The sequence below is a fragment of the Electrona antarctica genome, assembly GCF_951216825.1.
Source record: "Electrona antarctica genome assembly, chromosome: 24".
NCBI lineage: Eukaryota > Metazoa > Chordata > Actinopteri > Myctophiformes > Myctophidae > Electrona > Electrona antarctica.
The window spans coordinates 27,762,084-27,787,790 of record NC_136803.1 but is presented as its reverse complement, the minus strand read 5'-3'; the positions used below and the strand labels follow the sequence as shown (position 1 = coordinate 27,787,790).

Sequence of the window (25,707 nt, the reverse complement as noted above, 5' to 3'; positions counted from 1 at the left end):
TGAGTCCTGGAACACAAAACCTTGAGCCTTACCAGAGTGGAGCCATCCTGGACCTGTACCATGCTTTCACAGCCATGTCCCCCTCATCTATTCTGAACTCAAGTACTGAGAAGTTCTCTTTGAGAGATAAGTCAGACAACAACCTCAATCGTTCAACCCCTGTGAAACGCTAGTTTTTGTTTTGGCATGTGACAGTTGAGAATCTGATTCCTCTGAAACATTTCCACACTTTAGCCAGCATGGGGTGCTTTGCAAAAGTCTACAAGCCATTATATACATTTTATGATATATATTTTATAGTGTTTATTTTTTGGTAGTTTTAAGTCCTTGTAAGTTAAAGATGTTCGCCAATAGACCTTTTTTCACAGTAGCCATATTTATATTATAATATTATTATATGTACTTAGTTTTGATTGATGCTGATTGATGTTTAATAAAACTGTTAATACACTGTTTTGTTAAAATTACACCATACTAGTCAATGTTGAATAGTCGAAATACACCACAATGTATTGCGCTCAACAAGTTGTAAATAATAAATTGTGAATGAGAAATAAGCCAATAAGTTGGAGATTTCTTTTATCAACATGTTGTAACCGTTTCCTTTTTCCTTTTTTTCAGTTCTAGACTAATTCATGTAAACAGATGTGCATTAAATGGAAATATTATTCCAAATGTAGCTTAACCGTAACTACATCTATTATTTTAATAGAGGGTATGTGCGTGACATCATCATCACACCCGGAAGTTACGCAGGAATGCCTACTGAGTGGCAAAAAACTACTTTCTACTTCCAAACAGAAAAGGCCTAAAGGCTATCTGATTGCGTTAAACAATGTTAAACTCACTTTGCATGTTGCTTTGCCACTCGATGTGCCATTCACTTTAAGCATGCGCCATACCCTCTATACTGCTGTAGTCAATGTTATGCTTTTAATATGTGGCTGAGGCTTGGGTAGAACAAGCCTCAGCCACATAAAAAAAATTACTCTTTCACAGTAGCTGAAACCTTCTGAGACAAACTGTGGCTGGTTATTTAGTACACTACAGAAGTGGTGGAAAGTAACTAAGTAAGTACACATTTAGTACTGTACTTCAGTACAATGTTGAGGTACTTTTACTTAACCAGAGTATTTCTATTTTAGTATTTTTGACACTTTATACTTCTATTCTAGTACATCTCAGAGGCAAATATTGTACCCTTTTTAATCCCACTACAATTATTTCAAACGGCTTTACTAGTTTCTCTGAAGATTTAAATTATAAAGACAAAACATACTCAATTAAGCCCTTTTCAAAAAATAGCTGATGTAGAAGTTCCCAGCACCTCATAATGTTGTGTGTGCTTGTAGAGCTGCTATTGATGCCAAGTCAAATTATGATTACAGGGCTTCTACCTGTAACAGAGTACCTCAACATTACTACTTTAACTCCAATAAAGAATCTGAGTGCTTCTTCCACTACTGCACTACAGAAATGATAACCCATGTGATTGCTTTAGCTACATGTAACAGGACCCTCTGGGTCATACACTTGCAAATGTACCCCTATAGGTTGAGTTCAATTAAGATTCAAGATTTTAGGGTGTAGTCTGGCAAGTTCACTGAACTTGGTTTATTTACACAGACACACACACACACACACACACACACACACACACACACACACACACACACACACACACACACACACACACACACACACACACACACACACACACACACACACACACACACAACTATATACAATAACACTTAATTAAAGGGATATTTCACTTTCAAATAAAATAAACATTAAATGTAAAAAATATATTTAAAGAAAAAATGAAAAACATAATTGAAAAATCACAACCCCCTAACACATTAGACGGGCAGGCGTTCTAATGAGTGAGCGGGTCATGATTCTTTCCATTACTTTTTCATTTATTCTTTACGTATATGTTTTATTTAATTTTAAAGTGAAATATCTCTTCAATTGATTACAGGATAACATTAATAAACTATAATATGATGGAAAACAATATTAATCACAGGTAATAAGAGCATAGGCATACCGTAATACAATAATAAGGTAATAAATATATACAATATATACAATAATATAACAATTCAGTGTTTCAGTCAGATACAGGATAGGTTGGCACCAGGGATCTGGGAACCTCGATGTAAAATTGGCTATTTTGTCCAAAATGTAAAAAGAATAATGAAAAGTGGTCTTTAGTAAGGTAAAGTATATGATGTGAACATGTACTTTGCATCATTATCAGACATTATCAGAAATTGTTCAATATTTTGGACAAAATAGCCAATTTTACCTTGAGGTGCCCATATGTCCCTAGTGTCCACCAATCGTGTCACCTTTCAGGATAAAGGTCAGTCATAGTAAATGCGGCTACTGCGGCTGGTCAGCCATTTCCACAGTATGTTTCCAAAAAGTTTCTGACCTGGATGGCTGGGTATATTGTCTATCTGTCTTGTACTGTTCCTGGTGGGGTGGGACAGTGCTGGTGTTTCTTCTGCCAATAGCCATCCTGGCAAGTGAAGTGGTGACACCTCCCAGATGGTCTTCATCCACTTCTGTTTGGCCTTCACACTGGATGCCTGAAGTACAGTCTTGTGAAAGGGGGGCTTTCCTGCCCACAGAAGAAATGTACCGGGGCCCCCATCAATGTTCTCTGTCACCCATAGGTCCGATGTCAGTACTTTATTTTTGTACTGGTATGTGGTTCTGCCAGCAGAGTCTTTGATCTCCTTGCTGAAGACCAGCAACTTCTCAAACAGGAACAGGTGGTGGTACTGAGCCTTCCGGTTGAGAGACATGCGAGCTTTGTGGATGATAGACTTTGGGTTCCACACCTGGAAACGGTCGTGAAGTATCAAGTCCCCCTGGACATCCAGGTCCTCATCACAACCCACCAACAGCGCAATGTTCATGGCATCATTTGCCTTCTTGGGAAAACTCAGCATCACCTCCAAAGCAGCCTTAATCTCTCCTCTCTCTCCCTCCGCACAGCAAGACAGTAAGTCCTTCAGGAGGAGCTGGTACTTGGTGATTCTTTGTACTGGCTTAAGGAGGTAGGAGTCAATAGAACTGACTGGGCCCAGGCCATGTTTCTGCTGGATGTGGTCAAAGTAGCTTCCAGCGTGTTCCAGAATAAGATGACTGGAGGCAGGTTTGTTCTTGCAGTAACTCACATACATGCTGAACCTTTCAGCCCATGTCACAAAGCACTGTCCCACATCTCCTGGTAGCTGACAGTTGACCAACTCATCCATGAAAATGTTGCTGTGAAAGTCACAGATCTCCTTGATGTTGCCGAAGACAATGTGTTCCTTGTTGAGGATGCCAGCAGGTATGTCCTCCTCTCCACCGCAGGTCATCTCCAACATGTATGTCTCCAGGCACTCACGCAGGTCTCTGATGTAGGCTCTCTCCGTTTGTAACAGTTCACCCATGATGAACGTTAACTTCCTGGCCGACTTCTTCTCTTCGTTGACCGTGTGGTTGTGCTCAGGCTGACGACCAAAAGACGACCGTTGCTCTTCACTGTAGGCAACGGCTGATTCCTCCGATTCATCTGGCTGCTGCTGGAAATGGAAGTTCTCAGCGTCCTTGAAGTACTCAAACTCCCGCAGGTCTAACTGGAAAAATGTATCCCTGTTGAAGAACTCCTCAACGTCTCCAGAGGAGAGCTGCTTCAGTGTGTTGCACTCCATCATCATCAACACCATCATCAGCAACTGACGAGCTGCCTGCAGGCACCGGATTTTATCCTCTCCAACTTCGAAAAGTCACACGAAAAGTTCGCTAACGTGTTTATTTTTTGATTGGCTGTGCGTTCCGAACGCAACGGTGAACGTCACAAGCAGGTTCAAGTCACATGCGCGACACGCCCACCACGCTTGACGCCGCTCCATCCAAACAGCTGATCGTCGTTCAGGTTTAAACACACGCAACCAATCAGCGTTTCATATCAGGTACAGTCTATTTAGATATAATGTCGTTACTGTGTTCTGGTGGACATTTATTTAACACGCCCTCTAGGATATAGTGTGTATTAAACTCTATGATTTAAATCACTAAATGCATGATGTGAATGAACATGTTAGCCTGCTAGCTAGCTAGCTAGTAACGTTAGCTTGCAGGCACAGTTTGTTTGTTTACAACTAAGCACTTACGAACTCGCATATCTACAATATCTGAGCTTCGTTTTAAATCTAGATATTTATATTGCGTGTCTGTCAAAATGCAAACGGTTGTTGAGTCTTGAGTGTGATGTGGTGGACTGGTGTCTATATGAAATCTATATTTACCCAGGGTATCTGGGCTAAGCTCAAGAACTTGTTTCCAGCCAGGCCCTGCTCATAGAACACATTTCATCGTAGTGGTTGATGCCTTGTTCAAGGGCATTTCAGCGGTGGTAATTTGAACGTGTCGGACGGCTGGTTCGAACTGGGAACCTTCCGGTATCTAGACCGCGCCGCTATCCGTTCGGCCAGAGAATGACCATGTCCATTCAGCAATACAATAATGTTGTCTACTCTGTACAGCAGTATTAGGCTAGTTCAGAACCGTATGTATTGTCACATCACATCACAGATTTTTACAGTGGGTGAAATTCGTTTTTGTGTGTTTTCAATCTTTCCACTGTCCACTGCATGTCCACTGTCCAAGGCAACACCAAAGGGCAGGTCAGCCTCTTTAGGCATGCATATTCAAAGAATCAATATAAGGATGGATGAATTTGAAACTTTGCAAAATGACTTTACATATAGGCCTATATGGGGCTATGGGGCGGCAGTGGGCCAGTAGAGCAGCTAGATGGGAACCATGAGGTTACCAGTTCGCTCCCGGGCTCAGGGCTCCCCCAGAGTCAGTGTCGAAGTGTCCTTGAGCAAGACGCTGAACCCCTGATTGCTCCCAATGTGCAGGTTGGTGCCCTGCATGGTTTCCTCCGCCATTGGTGTATGAATTGGTGAATGTAATGCACAATCTATGTAAAGCGCCTTGGATAAAGGCGCTATATAAATGCACCATTTTACCATTTACATACCTATAGTCTGTAGGTATGTAAAGAGCTACAGAGCAGAGTAAAATAAGTCCTATTCCCTAGAATCCCTACCAGGCATTGCAGCAGCATGATAGACATCTCCAGGCAAGAAGTAAACACAGAATGCAGTTGATTGACATAAGTGCTTGACCTTGAAGATGGAGCTTGCAGAAAAAATAAATGTCACCCACTTCATTACTTGTTTGCACCTGTGATGTGATGATTTCTTGTTCTGACCTTGCCTTCTGTCTTCTCTAGAAAATGCATTCTGCACTCACTGTGGTGGCTAATTCAGAAAGAGCCTTGTGTCTGGAAAGGCTCAGACCTCTTCTCACTTTGTTGGATGCCTCATGAAGGTAAAGCTGCATTTTACTCAAAGTATTTTAATTTGTTTATGAACACTGCCTGTAGGCTATATACACTGTACATACAAATGTAGACACAAACCACCTGCTCTATTATTTGGCCCCAAGGATGCTCCCCAGTTCAAAGTCCTCTATGCCGAGTTGGTCCTGGTTCTATCTACCAGACATCTTCCTCTGACACCAGACCAGAGTATACTGTAAGTTGAAGTCACAGGGGAGAATGGGAGATGCCACAAAACCTCACTGAATACATGGCTGAGAAGGTGTACCCTCAGCTGCTTTGTAAAAGAGTTGTTTTACATAGCTTAGCTATTATATGACAGTAGAGAAACTGTTGATAAATTCATACTTCCAATTCAAAGATCAATGTGCCCTGCATGCTCTGAATCATATTTCTACCCTGTTGCTGACTGGCTGACCTGTTTGTGGTTTCTCCCTCTTTGTCTTTCTCTCTGTTTATCTTTGTAACACTGTCATACGACGAAGTATAAATCAGGTATAAACGAGACGTCAACAACTTGAAGCACTCACTGACAGGAGGAGGCATGATGAGTGTGGCTCTCAATGGCTTGTGCATCTGGAGGAGTCAAGAACATTCCAGATCTCTACGACAATAGTGCCATGCTGCAGGTATTCACATTGTCCGAATGAGTGTTGCATGTCAGAGCTGGGTTTATCAAAAGGAGACATGGATCGTCCTCCCCATCCCCCAAGCAAATCGAACCCTGAATGTAAATATTGCTTGCTGGAACATCCATGGAGGGCTCGTCTGAGGACGACCGAGAGAGAGAGAGAGGGGGGAGGACAACTAGAGATCCAGTGGAAAAAAAGAGTGGGCAGTTGAGGAAAGGGGCAGGCTGTATTTTACTGTACAACAATCTATCTCTAGAAGTGTATAATGAACTCTGGGATAAGGGATGACATTGTTACAACCAGGCTGAGACTGGGACACTGTGGTCTAGCCAGCTGCTTGAACATCATAGGCAAGCATCCAGATGGACTCTTGTCAGTGTGGACAGATGGAGACAGTGAAACAGGACTCATGTGATAAGTACAGAAATTAGATGCAGCAGATATGTGAGGAATTGACAGATCAAGGTCTCAACGTATTCCCTTGAGGCAGAATTTACACCAGGGGTATTGTAAGAGCAGTGTTGAGATTTCTCCATTTTACCGTTTCATTCTAAAGTGTAGCTGTATGTTGGGTATTTGAAAGTGTAAGGTAAAACAAACCCTGGCCTGTCGAGGGCAGCAGTACACTAAAGTGTACAGCCTGCCGGAAAGTAGAAGAAGAAGCAGCCTGTTGGGCAGAGGAGTTCCACAACAATATTATGTGATGAAAAGGTAAAGTTTGTATCTGTGCTGTATAAAATAGAGGTACTTGTGAATCACAATGAATGTGAGACAAAATAAAGTAGACAAAATGGTATTTAGCAGGGAAGAGAAGTTGCCTTGCATTCATGTGTAACTGTTTACATTGATAAAGGATAGTTTATTTCGCCTCCTTTCACAGCATCCACATTGACATGTGTAAACCGAAATTCAAATTTATTCCAGTTTATTAGTGATTGATTAATGATTATTTCTATTCCTATTTCAGCGCTTCTTCTGTATGACTTTAAGCTGATTCAGTTCATTATTACTAGTGCAGTGTTATGATCATGTCTGGTCGGAGTGTCCTGGTCGAGAATGTAAACATAATAGGCTAGACGAAGGCAGATAAGGGGGGGGAGGAAGGAGACTGTTCAGCCAAAATATAGCTTTGTAGAAATCCATGAGATTGATTTAACTGTGTGTCTTGTCTTCTCCAAAACTTGTGTCGGACTCCTGAACCATTTTGAGCCGATAGGACATACTCCATCTTTGTCTCCACCAGGCCGAAGGCATTTTTTTTTATCATTGACGTCATTAAAGGTAAAACAACGTATAGGACTAAATGGGTTAATCTAATATTTCTGTCTTCCATCTCACAGAAAGACAATCAGTCTTGTTCACCTCTTCCACTTGGACCAGAGCAGCAGAACATTTGGCACCACCACCACGCATTGCCTCTTTGGACCTGCAGCTGGTGCTCTGCAGTTGGTCCACTGCAGATTGAAGCTCAGGCCCAGCTCGACCTCCAGCAACTTACTGCTCCAGCAGCAGAAACTGTTGGCACCCAGCGTGACAGCGGCAGTGTGATTGTTGTCTCCTCGTGACCCAGAAACATCTCAGTACACAGTGCGTGCTGAGAAGTGTAGGAGTGGGGTTAAACATTGCAACACAATGCATCACCACCACAGCCAGCAACAGGGGCCACCACAGCTTTCCTCCAATATGTCTACTCATCACCAACAGCAGCCAAATCAACAGCAGCAGCAAGATCGTTTCAAATACCCTCCTCCTAACCATCTGCCTGACGAGCTGGTATCAGCCATGGCTACCGTGGACCTTATGAACCGGCCAAACATGAACCAAGATGTGCCCAGGTTCCACAGTGTTCTACAGACTGCAGGAAAAGTCATTGACTACAGTCATCTTGACTACGGTCATCTTGACTACGGTCATCTTGACTACGCACATCTCTCCGCCACTGCTGATGACAGCAGTGTTGGAGAGAGCATGCCTGAAAGGCGTCATACTCGCCTGCAACCCTTTGAACCAAACGAGCATGTAGACCTGGATTACTGCAGGTCAAGCAGTGAGGTTCAAAAGAACAAACGACTGTCGCCTGTCGGTAAAGGGTAAGTTAGATGTGTTGTCCCCTCTCATTCGCCCCATCTCTTAACAAAACACATCAGAGATAAAAAACTACTTTGTGTTTGTGTCTTCACGTTTCATATCAGGTACAACTACAGTCTATTTCATTATAATGCCATAGGTGGTGAGGATTCAGGTAAGATGATGCCGAAACCAATGGAGAGAATAAAACATTAAATACTTGATTCAATATACTGTAGGTCAACCTGAGAGCCTCTTTACCCAGAAGCGTAATGGAAATGAACATAGTCAGATCTCGACACTGACCATTTCACTCGCATTTGCAACTAAAAGTAGATGTGTGCAAATTGTAAAATGTATTCAAGAACACAATCGCATTGAAAAATTCCTCCGGAACGCAAGCTTCAAATGGAATATTTTGTTCCCCCGTGAATACAGGTGTCCGTGTTGTCGATCGACGGGGGTAGCGATTTAAAAAAAAAAAACGCATGTCTTGAAAAGGTAAACGGAAAAGGTAGAAAAGATAAACAAGACATTTAGCAGGACAGCTGTGTGTTTTCTCTTACAGGAAACAGGCCTGAACTTGAGAAGGAAACATCAGAAGAGGAATTTAGTTTAAGATCCACGGTTTTGATCACTGGGCTTCCTGAGGGTGGTCGAACTGAGAGAGATGTCATCAAACTGTGCAAGCCGTTTGGAGCTCCCACTGACATCATCCTGGCTACGCAGTTAGGAAAGGTGGGTGTGAAGGTGTCACACACACATTGGGAAGGGTTTTAACCCATTTAGACCCGAGGACCATTCTACAAATGCCTTCTAAATCCTAACAGTTTTCTGAAAAACCCATGTTTCTATGTGGACCCCCAAGATTATATGTAATTTGCCACTGACCCCCATCTGAAAATATGTTGTTCCAGGGACCTCCCCCCAGAAGCAAAGATTTGAGTTAAATACGCTCAAAGATTTGCGCCACATTTTTGTAGCGCGGCACTCGGTGCCGCACTATGAGCTTGTAGATCTGCTATTTTTCAATAGCTAAAGTATAACATAATGCTTAAAACACCAAAAGGGGTTCCCGCCCATGTGGTTATGGTTTGAATGTTAACTGAAAACATTTGTTTCCAATTGGCACTCGTCAGCATTCACCAATTAGTGCTGGACAGACCATTCTGATAAAGCCTTGTGTTCTCTCAAGGCTTTACTGCACAAGATGTTATTATATTCCATAATCAACTGTTGTATTTAGATAAGCTCAACAGATTTGTTAAGCACGGTGGTATCAAATCGTATGAATCGTGACTGTTCAGGACAAGCGTGGGGAGGATTACTGGTCATACTGAAAATTGTCTTCACATTTCTCAAGATAATAATTCAATCTTTAGACAGTCAGGTTTCATTTCAACCATTGAGACAGTTTTGTATTGGGTGTATGTGCAAATAATATCTGCAATATTATATCATTTCACCAAATGGTGCCCCAATCCTTTTACAGTAACGGCTGCAGCATAATAGGGCTGTCACGACCATGCAATGTCACTTGACCATCAATTTCTATACAGATAATTGTGAATACCGATTTAATTGTATTTTATTTTTATTTTTTTCCCATTGAACATATGACATTTCTGTTAACCTTTTAGGCTTTGGAAACAAAATTGCACAGTGTAAATACTTTTATTTTATTGATTTATTTTCGCTATTGCGACTGCAGGTCGCATTTACTATGAAAACGTGCATTTCCCGTCTGTCCGTCACCCCATGCCTCCATATATGGTCACGCATCGTGACATCACGAGTGTGTGTGTGTGTGTGTGTGTGTGTGTGTGTGTGTGTGTGTGTGTGTGTGTGTGTGTGTGTGTGTGTGTGTGTGTGTGTGTGTGTGTGTGTGTGTGTGTGTGTGTGTGTGTGTGTGTGTGTGTGTGTGTGTGTGTGTGTGTGTGTGTGAGAGAAATTGATAATAAATGACTTGTGGTGTTTGTCCGTCAGGTGCTATTGTTTTTTTGGTGCAGAATTGATATCATTTTTGTCTGTTTTCTTTTTAATATTTATATTTAGTATTTTATTTATTCTATAGCCTATATATGCTTTTGGAGTTTGTCTTTTTGGGCGATAACTTATTATATTTTAGTCTTGTTTCCTTCCCAATGTTTCCTTCAATGGTGTGCTGTCCTCCTATAAATGCCAACCCTGACAATAATCTAACTGTCCTACAGGTGGCACTGTACAACCTTCTGAATCCATCTAAAGACACAGTGGTAAGTATTTTTGTCTTTCCTCCTGAGCTTTCCTAGCTTAATGGCAGACTTACTGTCAAATCATCTTTACTTGTATAGCACAGTTAATAACAACTAAAGTTGACCCAAAAGTCCATAAAATACATACATTTCAACAGATTAATTTATACACCATCATGCATGTAAAAATAGATCTACAAGCTATCAAATCAATGCATTGTCGTGACTCTGTGACAGCTTGTACTGTGGATCTGTTATTTTTGGGAAGACGATAACAATAACTTGGTACAGAATCAAAACGTAACAATAATGGCAAGAACCGCACAATTTAATTAATTTTCTTAAAACAACCATTGACCACCTGTAGTGCATTGTAATCACACTATAAGGCAACTATGAGAATTACAAATTCACTACGATCCTTGCCAAACAAGTAATCTATTGTATAGTTCGATTAACCATGTCATGAGTCCATACCCACAATAGGGATTCCATGTAGTTAATTGATGATGGAATGTCTTGCAGAATGTACACTGGAATCGTCTGTTGGTGATCAGACATGTTCCTAACACGCCCAGCGCCCCCTCAGAGGTCCAGACATTGGTCGAGCGAATCGGAAAGGTCCACAACACCCTGGTTCTTCTCAATCGCAGCATGGTGAGAACAACAACATTGTGGTTGCATGTGTTAGAGCACATTCTCCATGCCTCACGAAAAGGATATTTATTTTTTATTTGATTAGCCCATATGCCCCTACCCTATAAGTAGGCTTTGGTACTGAAAGGTTTATAGGTTAGGTATAGCTGGGGTTCCCAACCATCGGTCCGTGGGACGAGAAGGCGGCCGGGAATTCAAATTTTTTGCATCACCAGGATTTTCCAAACAGCAGAGAAAGGTTGTATCGGTCGCTTGAAGATACCAAGGATTTGTCAGTGATGTTACTGTGGTTTATAAACATGTGCTACTTTGTCACGATCGTGCTAATGAAACACTAAACCGGATTTGTATTTCATGTCAACATTAAAGTAACTATCAGAAGATGAAACCCAGGTCAAATAATGTGTCACTCTGCAAGTTTAACTAAAGTTTTCCACCTGTTCAAACTTCAAAGTAACTAACATTGTGTAGTGATATAACAACATATAAATAGCAATGACTGCCAGTCAACTTCTGTGTTCTGGTACGATTGATTGATAATTTTATTAGACAATAAAATGCAAACAAACAGTACAGGGGTACAGTCAAGCACAAATGGTCCAAAAGGATAGCACCGAAGAAAGACCTTGCGGTCTTGTTTCCATTCGGGTCCCATACATTCATTCAAAACACAGCAATGACATCAGCAATGATATATCTCAAACATAATTAAAGTTGTCAGTTTCGGCGAAAGCCTCGGGTCGGCCCAGTAGGGCCCAGTTAGAGTGTAAAAATGTTCCTTTGACCACCAGACTTGTCATGCTGTGTTCACAGTGGCAGATACGAAAGATATAAAGCTATACACAGCATCTTTGTATCTGCCAGTGTGAACGGAGCATAAGGGTTCATTTGGTTTTAACTATCAATCATTTAGCTGAGAACCCTCTGGACCTCTGGGGGTCCCGTCTTGAGCTATACGGACTAAACTGTGTGGTGGAATTTCACTCGAGCGTATTCCAACAGCGTGCAACATAAACATAAAAATGTACTTGACTTCATTAAGTTCGGCGTGTCAACCAGTCAAGTCAATTTTATTTCTAGAGCACATTTAAAAACCAGGGTTGACCAAAGTGCTGCACAACATATCTGCTGTCGGGCAGAAACCTCCTAACTTCATAATGTTAATTTTTTAGGAAATGATAAAACATCCAGCTCAAGTGGACTTTTTTTGAACCAACACACAGACATAAAGGGTGTTCAATAGCACTAATGTATGAAAAACCTGAAAAATTGAGTTCGCTGGTTTCTGCCAGACAGTGGCGATAGAAAATACGATAGGAATAAACAACAACAGTGTTACACAAATACATGTCCAAAACAACACATTCCAGGAGAAGAAATACGGAGTGTTCAACTATTCAACTTGTGTTCTATTGTGATGCTCACCAGAAGTACCTGATCTGATTTATTTTAATTTGATCATGTAAATCTACTGATTAACCACTTAAAACCCATTTTATACTTTTGTTGTTCAGCAGTGTCACGCAATTTATAAAAAAGGAAAAGCCCAACTCACAATGCATGTGAGCTTGTAGAATGTAGATCGTCTAATTGCATTGTTTCAATTATATGAAACTCTTTAGTGCCAGTAGTAACTGTTGGACCCTTGGTATTCATTGACGAAAACAATCCCTCCCTCATTCCAGATCATCTGTGAGATGTTGTCAGTTCGTGCGGTCATGAGCACCAAGAGTCACTACCGTAGGTGTCCGTGTATCGTCCAGGGAAATCGCCTGTACTTCGAATCAAGGCCAGACAAAAAATGCCATGTGTGGGGCCCTCGCTGGCTGCCTCCCTGGCGGACTGCCTCTCTGGATTCATTCAAGGTACTGTAACCCCAGTTTGGTATGCATTAGGCCACATAGAAAAAGAACAATTTGTGCAAAATCGGGAATGGTTGTATCTATTGTATCTGTTACCAGGCCTCAGTTTGTATTCTGCAGGCCATAGTCACCATGCTGTACTACTACTTAATTTGGAATGTATTGCTTTTTGCCACTACACTAGCAATATGAAACATGATTGTATCCTGTAAAAGTGTTTCAAACTTACTTAAACTGGTCAGCTGCTCTTGTAGATTTGGTTTAATTTGAACTGCTGTCCAGCTTGACGTGTCTTTGTTATCTGTTCCTAGGAGTCACCCGACAAAGACAAAGACAACCCCACAGTGCCCACTGCTGACAAGGAGGACTCCATTCTTGAAGAGAATGGAAAGTGTGGCTATCTTGTGGAACTTTGTCATGAGGGAACAGTCTTTGCCATCTACTGTAAACTCTGTGACAGCAGAATGAAATCTGCAGGTGCGCTATCTATAGACCCTAAGCATATAAAGGCCCACCTGAAGAGAAAAAGGCACAAGAAGCTGTCAATCCTGTACAAAACGTATACGAAGGGGAGAAACTCACATTTTCTCTGACTCTGTTTGGATAAATTCTACAAATATTGGTTGAAATGGATACTATACAGGAAAACGGATATTCTATGAAGCATTTGTGTAGGTAGGGAGGTGATAGTCTAGTAGCCAGCCCATAGAGCCCCATTGTGAACCCGGACATGTTGAGTACACCAAGGTTTTATGTTAGAAATGTTTAGTATGGATCCCCAGCATGTAGAAACTGCCGGATGCTAACTTGCATATGTTGAGCAATTTTCATAATTGGCATAATATGTGAACATACCATTAAACAACCTATAGAAGGCAAAATATTCAAAATTTCATCATGCTTTATGTAGCATGTGACATGTCAAACTAGGGGGTTTTCATGATGCTGAATCCATTCCAAGCATTAGTTTTGCAAAAAAAGACTCATTGGGCTAAAAACGGCCAATGCAGTCGGCAAGTGGGCATGGCCGTTTTAAGCCCAATGAGTGTTTTTTTGTTGAGTGAGTGAGAATGAGTGTTCACTTTTTGGCTACTAGGCTATGAGGTGAGACTATAGTTGAAAAGTTGTGAAAAAGTGAAACTGAACTTGATCATCAGTCTGCATAATGCACTCACATGATATCATGCTAGTATCATGGGGAGTAGTATTATAGTCAGTATGTATCATGGTCAGTTTCATGGACAGTATAATGAAACCACTTGAAGTCTTTAACCCCAGCATCGATATTCTGGGAGGAACAGATCTACAAGCTCACAACGAGTCGCAATACATTGTCTATGTTTGGCGAAGAGGTTTGATGTAGACTTATTTCAATTACAAGTACATTTAATGTAGATATATTTTATTATCAAAATGGATACATTTCTTCAAAAATATAGGCCCAGACGGCTGTCGTAGCTGTCTGGGCACCTGGGCTGCTAATCCAGCCTTACAGTGTGTCGGGGGTTCGAGTCCCGATCCCTTTGCTGCGTGTCACCCCCCATCTCTCGCCACGCTTTTGAATGCCCTGCCTGTGGAGCTGAGGCTAGCAAAATAACAAGTGTCTTCACTTGTAAAAACCTATCTTTGGTTCGGCCTCCTTCAGCTTTGATATCTGCTTTTTAATTGTTTTCATGTGTTGATTTTATGTATGCTGTTTTAACCTGTATTGTTATTTGCTGCTCCTGCATACGGTATGTAAAGCACTTTTTAAACTGCCAATAAAGTATTCTTTGTAACTTTGTTTGGGAAAGTGATGTATACATAAATTCATTATCATTATCATGAAATTAATTTCCTGTCAGTCAACTGTATATTTATCAATAAAGGCATAAAATGCCCCCAAAAATATATTAAAAAGTATACAGTATAATACTAGTGATACTACTGCAGTGCTAATAATAACTTGTACTATATTAAAAGTATAATAAGGAATACTACATCATGGATTATAGTAACTGAAGAAGAAAATAAATATAACTGCTAATATTATTTACAACCAACACAATGTTATTCCTACTCATGGAGTTATGTCACTAAACATAAGGTGTCCCTAATGGGGAGCTACAAGATCACAACACATTGCATGTTATGAGCAAATATTTGAGTTGAAACATTTTCACTATTTTTGCTCCTATGCCCAGCTCTGTGTGTGGTGTGCACCCCATAGTTGTGATTTGATTGGCCGAGGGCTTAAAAAGTGAGGACGCCAATTTATTGCCCGGAATGTGATGATGTATGATGATAAGAGCGCCCCTCGCTTCACACGAGTGTGATTTTTCGTTTGAATGCCAGTTTGAGACTACTAGGATGGAAAGATTATGAAGCTGCTATTGAGACACAATGTATACTGTAGGTTGTAGTTATAGGAGACTATTTGAAATAAATCAGGTACGATATGAACCTCAACCTCATGTCTAACAGTGTGAACAGATTGGTAGTATGTCTGAAATTAGATAATCTATCTAGTTTCTTTATGTTGCTTGCAAGAAACCTACATTGTGTGGATGCAGTATTGGATGCAGTCAAGTCTGTTGAGATCTGAGTGTAAAATTGACCTAAAAGGACCACATCTTACACTGTAGGTAGTTATTGGGGCCAATTGTAAAATGTAGTCGTAACGTTTTCCTATACAACCAACCGACTCCTTTTAATACACCGGCCATTTTAAATGAATATAATAAAGATAATTATGAACACTTATCTGACTACCATTAAAATATGTTCACTGAGATATTTAATTGAGGGTGCATTGGTAAATAAAATAATATATTTGTATAAAATATCTTTCATACAAATACAAAGAATGGAAAGACAGACGTGAATAAAACGCAACAATTTTATTTTATAATTCAAACATCAACAAAGTTAAGATAATTTATAACAATATGTATAAAAGTGGTATTAACAGATTATATACATGTATTGACCTAGTCCAGGGGTGGGCAACTGGCGGCCCGTGGGCCACATGCGGCCCCCACCTTCACTTAATGCGGCCCGCAGGTTAATATCAGAATACTGATATAGTATTGATTTCAGCTGTTGCAATTCCAAACATGCAAACATGACCTGCTTTAATTATACTTAACGACTAGTATTAGTAGTATTGTCTTTTTGTGTACAATTTGTATTTAGTTCATAAAGTTATCATAACTAAAACTAAATCCATTTGAAAATCAATAAAAAAGGTTTCTAATTAAAAAAAAGCTAAATATTATTCAGTATTTCAATTCAAATATAGCAAAAATAGCTGATCTACAAGCTTTTGAGCTTGTAGATCGGCTATTTTTGCTACGGCAGTAATATGCAATGCGGCCCTCTGGAGTGAGTGTGGAAATATAGTGGCCCTCTCCATCATCAAAGTTGCCCACCCCTGACCTAGTCTGACCAGCAGATCATTGTGTTCAGTAGTTCAGTGTTCAGTGCTTCAGTAGAATCACATCCCTAAATCACATTCATATTTATAAAAGTTGGTGTAACACCTCTTCCTTATTAATGTATTTTGTGTCATACAACCTGCACATTCAAGTAAATCACCATAGTTCAGCCAGACTAGGTTCGCTCAGAGCATGGGCTCAGAGCTTCTATGGCTCTGGTGATCCCATACCCCGGCCGGTTGATCGCACCCTGATTGGTTAGATTCGTCGCCAGGCAACGGGTGGTTATCGTTTTGCTCAGAAATGGAATCAGAGTAGAGTTGTATTAAAAATACAAATAGCGTTGGATTTATACATGAATAATAATAATAATAATAATAATAATAATAATAATAATAATAATAATAAATGTAAATCGCCTTGGATAAAGGCGCTATATAAATGCACCATTTACCATTTACAAATGCATCTTTCATCTTTCTTGTGTTGTTTTACAGTACACCGCTTTTAAAAGCGTCAACGGACTGGCACTGGCAGTATAGCAGGGCTCTCAGATAAGAGATGGCTGCGAGGGCCGCATTCCCCAGCCGAGGAGTAGAGCTTCGTCATGGGAGTTTTGTCAGTGTGAAGGGGGCGGGTGGAGGTCGGGGGTTTGAGGAGTGACACGGAGGAGGGGGCATTGTTGCTGTGTGGATGCACTCTGCAGTCTCCAGTCTCGGAGTCTCCACAAATGAAGGAGGGAGACGCGACCTTTGCTTGTACTGTAGGAGACGGGAAGCCAGGGTAGCGAATGCCGAATGGAGTTATTGGAGTAGGCTATAATGTATGGTATGGGACTGGGTGTAGGAGGTAGGAAGGTGTATCATCATGTTTCTGAACTTTCATCAGGAATGGATCCTAGCTGCACTGTTCTGAAGAATGTACTGGACTTGAGCTTCTGGATTCTCTTAGTTGCTAGATGAGGCCGGATCATGATCACCCTGGCCCGAATCCCGATGAGTTTCTTGTTTCTACTTTCTCTGGCAACCGTGAGTGTACTGGCCATCTGAGTTCCGTGCAGACTACGCGCACGCACGCACGGAACGCACGCACACACACACACACACACACACACACACACACACACACACACACACACACACACACACACACACACACACACACACACACACACACACACACACACACACACACATTTTGATGAATTGAAAATGGTGGAACCTGTTGTAAACAAGTGTAATGCTTTATCAGTGTGTCGTCCACAGTAACAGTATTTGTATTGAGTTGTGCTTTCATGTGAAATGTACCCATTCTGCAAACTGTTAATAAATACTTCAATCGCACTCGCGCACACACACACACACACACACACACACACACACACACACACACACACACACACACACACACACACACACACACACACACACTGCCCTAGGCTCTGCAGGGCTCTGGCTGAACCAAAGAAGTGAAGATGGTGGTTTTGATGGAGGATCATGAATGCCTCATGTAAATTATGTAATATTGGTCTCATGTTGGGTGGAAAGTTGTTTCATAGACTTATAAATCACTGTGGTTTTAAACATCTGTTATCTGGTTCAGTGTTTCCCTTTGGAAATCATCTAAAATAAAGAGGGGATATTCTTTAGCAGCACTTTACTCCCCCTAGTGTCCCAATAGTAGAAGGCATTGTGACCAAATTGGAGTCATTAAAGTGAGGGGAGGAAAGTTGTAGCATGAGAAATAAACTAGAAAAAGTGCCCTTCCGGGCACAGGTCTCCACCAGGAGGATAGGAGTGTGTGTGATGTTTGGCAAAATGTTTAGGAGTGATATAAACATGTTTGTTTTCTTCATTTTGTTGAGGAAATGCAGAGCCAGATCACTCATAGCATCTCTGAGGATAGAATTCTGGATGAGCAGGACATGTGCAGCATTTTGTACAAAACGGGCCATTCCTGAAGACTTTGGAAGGCAATCAGTGTAGAATCTGAGAAATCAAACAGACTCGTCTTGATCACATGACTACAGAGATCATGTATACCGATTTGCATGAGATTTGGATGAAATCTGTGCGACTAATATAAACAATGTGTTTTGCAGAAATCGGCCTCATGGTGGCGCTATAACCGGCAGATGTGGAGGGATGCAGGGAAAATGTTTTTCCATGGCCTCTAGGGAGTGCGCATACAAAGTTGTACACAGATCGATGCAGTTATAGGTAAAAACAGGAATTGCCCTGTTATAGCGCCACCATGAGGTTGGTTTGGAAAATAAATTGTGTCATGTCGTCCTCAGCCTAGTGGAAATGTGCGTGTATAATTTCACAGAAATTGCACACTGTGTTTGTGATTTGTGGCATTTTGTTCGAAACGGACCAATCATGTGAGCTTTGGAAGCGAATCTTAGCCAATCAGGAAGGAAGATGGGAAATGGTGCAGATCCGTGTTGATCACATGACTATGGAGATAGTGTATACAGAATTGTGTGATGTATGGATAAAATGTGTACGAGTAATCTACAGAAATGTGTTTTGCCTAAATCGGCCTCATGGTGGCGTCGTTGGCATCCAGAGAGTGTGTGTGCAAAGTTTGGCATGGATCGGGCCAACGGTGCCGGAGATTAGCTGGTAACAGACAGACGGAAGGAAGGAAGGACGGACGGACGCACACACACACACACACACACACACACACACACACACACGGACGGAGTGCAAAACATACTCTCTCCCCATGCCTTCGGCCTGGTGGAGACAATAATGCTCTCATTACATCGCCAAAATACTAGTGTAAAATATAATATAAACCTTACTCTCAAAATATAATCTGTTTTTGTGGTAGCTGAAACAAATGTGCCCGAAGAGGTCCAGAGTGGAAATGGGAAATTGATTGATTGATTGAAGAATTTATTAACAGTTTGCAGAATTACAGTACATTTCAAGCACAAACTCAATACAAAGGCTGTTAACTGTGAGTGGACGACCCAATTAAGCATTACACTTGTTTCCAATAGGGTCCACCATGTTCAAATCATCAAAACATTTAGAGACGTACAAATAGACACTTCTATAGACAGAACAGGAATTCATCATAAGGGGTTGATCTCTGCATTTAACCTACCATATCCTAACTATTAGGAGCAGTGGCTGCTATTAATTCAGCGCCAGAGGAGCAGTAAGGGTTTAACAGGTTACAGGAAACATAGCCTACTGTAGTGTAGACAGGGGTTGGCAACCTTTTTGACATGAAGTGCCATGTTTTCATTTTCTTGATAATCAGTGTGCGGTATCAACATAAAGTTGAATTATGTCACCACATAAAAATGTAATATTTCCATCTGATTTTGATTGTCCATAGGCTGTACATAACCTTTTTATGTGGCTTATTTTCTTTCACACAGACTCAGAGCCCACCCATCTCAGACTCCCTCCCCACTCCCCAGTCAGAGCCCAGAGTTTGAGTGAATGTAGAATTATGTGCAGGGTGTAATTTATATATAGATGTGAGGGGACTTCATTTCACAGACTAAACTTTTTTGAATACTTCTTAATATTAAAATAAAACACACACACACACACACACACACACACACACACACACACACACACACACACACACACACACACACACACACACACACACACACACACACACACACACACACACACACACACACACACACACACACACACACACACACACACACACACACACACCACCTGCTCTATTTTCTGGCCTCCAGGATGCTCCCCAGTTCTAAATGCACCATGCTGAGTTGGTCCTGGCAAACCGCAGCCTGTTCTTATCTACGAGATATCTTCCTCTGACACCGGCGGCGGTGGCTCAGGGGTAGAGTGTCTGGATGGTAACCGTAAGGTTGCCAGTTCGAACCCGGGCTCCCCCAGAGTTACTGTCGAAGTGTCCTTGAGCAAGACACTGAACCCCTAATTGCTCCCGATGTGCTAGTTGGTGCCTTGCATGGTTTCCGCTGCCATCGGTGTATGAATGGGTGAATGTAATGCACAATCTCTGTAAAGCACCTTGGATAAAGGTGCTATATAAATGCACCATTTACCATTTGACACCAGAGTATTTGACATTAGGGGGAGTGACAAAACCTCACTGAACACATGGCTGAGAAAGTGTGCCTTAAGCTGCTAGGTAAAAGAGATACACGTGAATGCAAACTAATCCAATACTAACCCTAATACCAGACGCATCAATGCATCAACACCTACTGTGCATCTGTAGTACACCAGATGCACAGATATACCTGAATAACATATTACTGTGATAAATACCTCATTTACACAGATAAATGATCTAAATACCTGCTTCGGTTCTCCCACCACAATTATATAATGTTCTGATTTGAAAGTTTGTTTCATCAACAGTTACGTAGTTTGCATCAAAATCCTAAAGAATGACTCTGATTCTTTTTCTTTACCTTTACCAGGTTGTCGCCCCAAACCGGTGACTCTTATTGGACACTCAAGTCTGAGTCCTGGAACACAACCTTGAGCCTTACCAGAGTGGATCCATCCTGGACGCGTGATTTCTTTCTACGTCCGTGATTAGACATGGTACAAGAGTACAAGAGAATGGCAACACGCGACAGTAACTTGTAACTTTAATTTTTGTAGAAGACGCAAACCAATATTGTTTGTACCGTTTGCTTTGATTTAATAATTGATTGAACAACTATGATTTGATTTGGCTGTCTAATAGTACTAATACTAAAAAGATAAAAGAGACTTTTTTACAGTACAATAATGTTTCAAGTTTACACTGTAGATGTATGCAAATAATTAGGCCAGCGGCATAAACAATATTAGTTTGCCTCTTCTACAAAAAATAAAAGTTACTGTCGTGCGTGCCAAGCTGTCATTCTCTTGTATTATTTATTTATTGCCTCGCCTCACCCAGGCTTTCCACCACCTCAGAGGCAGGCGGGGCGTTACCATGTCTAATCACGGACGTAGAAAGAAATCACGCATCCTGGACCTGTACCATGCTTTCACAGCCATCACAGCCATGCCCCCCTCATCTATTCTGAACTCAAGTACTGAGAAGTTCTCTTTGAGAGATAAGTCAGACAACAACCTCAATCTTTCAACCCCTGTGAAACGCTAGTTTTTGTTTTGGCATGTGACAGTTGAGAATCTGATTCCTCTGAAACTTTTTCACACTTTAGCCAGCATGGGGTGCTTTGCAAAAGTCTACAAGCCATAGTATATATGGCTTGTAGACTTTTATGTTATATATTTTATAGTGTTTATTTTGTGGCAGTTTATTTTAATTTTTTTTGTTTTGGTAGCTTTAAGTCCTTTAAGCTTTAAGTCCTTTTTTCACAGTAGCCATATTTATATTATAATATTATTATATGTACTTAGTTTTGATTGATGCTGATTGATGTTTAATAAAACACACTGTTTGGTTAAAATTACACCATACTAGTCAATGTTGAATAGTCGAAATACACCACAATGTATTGCGCTCAACAAGTTGCAAATAATAAATTGTGAATGAGAAATAAGCCTCTTCTTTTATCAACATGTTGTAACCGTTTCCTTTTTCCTTTTTTTCAGTTCTAGACTAATTCAGGTAAACAGATGTGCATTAAATGGAAATATTATTCCAAATGTAGCTTAAGCGTAACTACATCTATTATTTTAATAGAGGGTATGTGCGTGACATCATCATCAAACCCGGAAGTTACGCAGGAATGCCTACTGAGTGGCAAAAAACGACTTTCTAGCCTTGACAACCCATGCATCCAAACAGAAAAGGCCTGATTGCGTTAAACAATGTTAAACTCACTTTGCATGTTGCTTTGCCACTCGATGTGCCATTCACTTTAAGCATGCGCATACCCTCTATACTGCTGTAGTCAATGTTATGCTTTTAATATGTGGCTGAGGCTTGGGTAGAACATAACATCAGCCACATAAAAAAAATAACTCTTTCACAGTAGCTGAAACCTTCTGAGACAAACTGTGGCTGGTTATTTAGTACACTACAGAAGTGGTGGAAAGTAACTAAGTAAGTACACATTTAGTACTGTACTTCAGTACAATGATGAGGTACTTTTACTTAACCAGAGTATTTCTATTTTAGTATTTTTGACACTTTATACTTCTATTCTAGTACATCTCAGAGGCAAATATTGTACCCTTTTTAACGCCACTACAATTATTTCAAACGGCTTTACTAGATTCTCTGAAGATTTAAATTATAAAGACAAAACATACTCAATTAAGCCCTTTTCAAAAAATAGCTGATGTAGAAGTTCACAGCACCTCATAATGTTGTGTGTGCTTGTAGAGCTGCTATTGATGCCAAGTCAAATTATGATTACAGGACTTCTACCTGTAACAGAGTACCTCAACATTACTACTTTAACTCCAATAAAGAATCTGAGTGCTTCTTCCACTACTGCACTATAGAAATGATAACCCATGTGATTGCTTTAGCTACATGTAACAGGACCCTCTGGGTCATACACTTGCAAATGTACCCCTATAGGTTGAGTTCAATTAAGATTCAAGATTTTAGGGTGTAGTCTGGCAAGTTCACTGAACTTGGTTTATTTACACAGACACACACACACACACACACACACACACACACACACACACACACACACACACACACACACACACACACAACTATATACAATAACACTTAATTAAAGGGATATTTCACTTTCAAATAAAATAAACATTAAATGTAAAAAATATATTTAAAGAAAAAATGAAAAACATAATTGAAAAATCACAACCCCCTAACACATTAGACGGGCAGGCGTTCTAATGAGTGAGCGGGCCATGATTCTTTCCATTACTTTTTCATTTATTCTTTACGTATATGTTTTATTTAATTTTAAAGTGAAATATCTCTTCAATTGATTACAGGATAACATTAATAAACTATAATATGATGGAAAACAATATTAATCACAGGTAATAAGAGCATAGGCATACCGTAATACAATAATAAGGTAATAAATATATACAATATATACAATAATATAACAATTCAGTGTTTCAGTCAGATACAGGATAGGTTGGCACCAGGGATCTGGGAACCTCGATGTAAAATTGGCTATTTTGTCCAAAATGTAAAAAAAATAATGAAAAGTGGTCTTTAGTAAGGTAAAGTATATGATGTGAACATGTACTTTGCATCATTATCAGAAATTGTTCAATATTTTGGACAAAATAGCCAATTTTACCTTGAGGTGCCCATATGTCCCTAGTGTCCACCAATCGTGTCACCTTTCAGGATAAAGGTCAGTCATAGTAAATGCGGCTACTGCGGCTGGTCAGCCATTTCCACAGTATGTTTCCAAAAAGTTTCTGACCTGGATGGCTGGGTATATTGTCTATCTGTCTTGTACTGTTCCTGGTGGGGTGGGACAGTGCTGGTGTTTCTTCTGCCAATAGCCATCCTGGCAAGTGAAGTGGTGACACCTCCCAGATGCTCTTCATCCACTTCTGTTTGGCCTTCACACTGGATGCCTGAAGTACAGTCTTGTGAAAGGGGGGCTTTCCTGCCCACAGAAGAAACGTACCGGGGCCCCCATCAATGTTCTCTGTCACCCATAGGTCCGATGTCAGTACTTTATTTTTGTACTGGTATGTGGTTCTGCCAGCAGAGTCTTTGATCTCCTTGCTGAAGACCAGCAACTTCTCAAACAGGAACAGGTGGTGGTACTGAGCCTTCCGGTTGAGAGACATGCGAGCTTTGTGGATGATAGACTTTGGGTTCCACACCTGGAAACGGTCGTGAAGTATCAAGTCCCCCTGGACATCCAGGTCCTCATCACAACCCACCAACAGCGCAATGTTCATGGCATCATTTGCCTTCTTGGGAAAACTCAGCATCACCTCCAAAGCAGCCTTAATCTCTCCTCTCTCTCCCTCCGCACAGCAAGACAGTAAGTCCTTCAGGAGGAGCTGGTACTTTGTGATTCTTTGTACTGGCTTAAGGAGGTAGGAGTCAATAGAACTGACTGGGCCCAGGCCATGTTTCTGCTGGATGTGGTCAAAGTAGCTTCCAGCGTGTTCCAGAATAAGATGACTGGAGGCAGGTTTGTTCTTGCAGTAACTCACATACATGCTGAACCTTTCAGCCCATGTCACAAAGCACTGTCCCACATCTCCTGGTAGCTGACAGTTGACCAACTCATCCATGAAAATGTTGCTGTGAAAGTCACAGATCTCCTTGATGTTGCCGAAGACAATGTGTTCCTTGTTGAGGATGCCAGCAGGTATGTCCTCCTCTCCACCGCAGGTCATCTCCAACATGTATGTCTCCAGGCACTCACGCAGGTCTCTGATGTAGGCTCTCTCCGTTTGTAACAGTTCACCCATGATGAACGTTAACTTCCTGGCCGACTTCTTCTCTTCGTTGACCGTGTGGTTGTGCTCAGGCTGACAACCAAAAGACGACCGTTGCTCTTCACTGTAGGCAACGGCTGATTCCTCCGATTCATCTGGCTGCTGCTGGAAATGGAAGTTCTCAGCGTCCTTGAAGTACTCAAACTCCCGCAGGTCTAACTGGAAAAATGTATCCCTGTTGAAGAACTCCTCAACGTCTCCAGAGGAGAGCTGCTTCAGTGTGTTGCACTCCATCATCATCAACACCATCATCAGCAACTGACGAGCTGCCTGCAGGCACCGGATTTTATCCTCTCCAACTTCGAAAAGTCACACGAAAAGTTCGCTAACGTGTTTATTTTTTGATTGGCTGTGCGTTCCGAACGCAACGGTGAACGTCACAAGCAGGTTCAAGTCACATGCGCGACACGCCCACCACGCTTGACGCCGCTCCATCCAAACAGCTGATCGTCGTTCAGGTTTAAACACACGCAACCAATCAGCGTTTCATATCAGGTACAGTCTATTTAGATATAATGTCGTTACTGTGTTCTGGTGGACATTTATTTAACACGCCCTCTAGGATATAGTGTGTATTAAACTCTATGATTTAAATCACTAAATGCATGATGTGAATGAACATGTTAGCCTGCTAGCTAGCTAGCTAGTAACGTTAGCTTGCAGGCACAGTTTGTTTGTTTACAACTAAGCACTTACGAACTCGCATATCTACAATATCTGAGCTTCGTTTTAAATCTAGATATTTATATTGCATGTCTGTCAAAATGCAAACGGTTGTTGAGTCTTGAGTGTGATGTGGTGGACTGGTGTCTATATGGCCCTATAGCTGGTGAGGTGAGAATGACCATGTCCATTCAGCAATACAATAATGTTGTCTACTCTGTACAGCAGTATTAGGCTAGTTCAGAACCGTATGTATTGTCACATCACATCACAGATTTTTACAGTGGGTGAAATTCGTTTTTGTGTGTTTTCAATCTTTCCACTGTCCACTGCATGTCCACTGTCCAAGGCAACACCA

The 25,707-nt window shown here is 41.1% G+C and overlaps 1 protein-coding gene and 1 long non-coding RNA gene across 2 annotated transcripts in view; both read left to right on the top strand.

Annotated features, from left to right (window-relative positions):
* The first annotated feature begins 6,002 nt into the window (after positions 1-6,002).
* On the top strand, positions 6,003-12,868 carry LOC306916965 (uncharacterized protein). Its single transcript, XM_079495068.1, has 6 exons — positions 6,003-6,045; positions 7,389-8,138; positions 8,684-8,853; positions 10,329-10,370; positions 10,875-11,006; positions 12,692-12,868. Exons 2-3 carry the CDS (start codon positions 7,681-7,683, stop codon positions 8,694-8,696), a joined length of 471 nt encoding a protein of 156 aa, XP_079351194.1. The 5' UTR covers positions 6,003-6,045; positions 7,389-7,680; the 3' UTR covers positions 8,697-8,853; positions 10,329-10,370; positions 10,875-11,006; positions 12,692-12,868.
* A 4,297-nt stretch (positions 12,869-17,165) lies between these two features.
* LOC306917036 overlaps positions 17,166-25,707 on the top strand; it is a 94,056-nt gene continuing 85,514 nt past the window's right edge. The window contains exon 1 of the long non-coding RNA XR_013789095.1: positions 17,166-17,312. This is a non-coding gene — a long non-coding RNA (uncharacterized lncRNA). The remainder of the gene's footprint in view (positions 17,313-25,707) is intronic.

Bases quoted from the DNA above. Each gene is read 5' to 3' on its own strand.
- LOC306916965 (XM_079495068.1), top strand. From the start codon at position 7,681: ATGCATCACCACCACAGCCAGCAACAGGGGCCACCACAGCTTTCCTCC.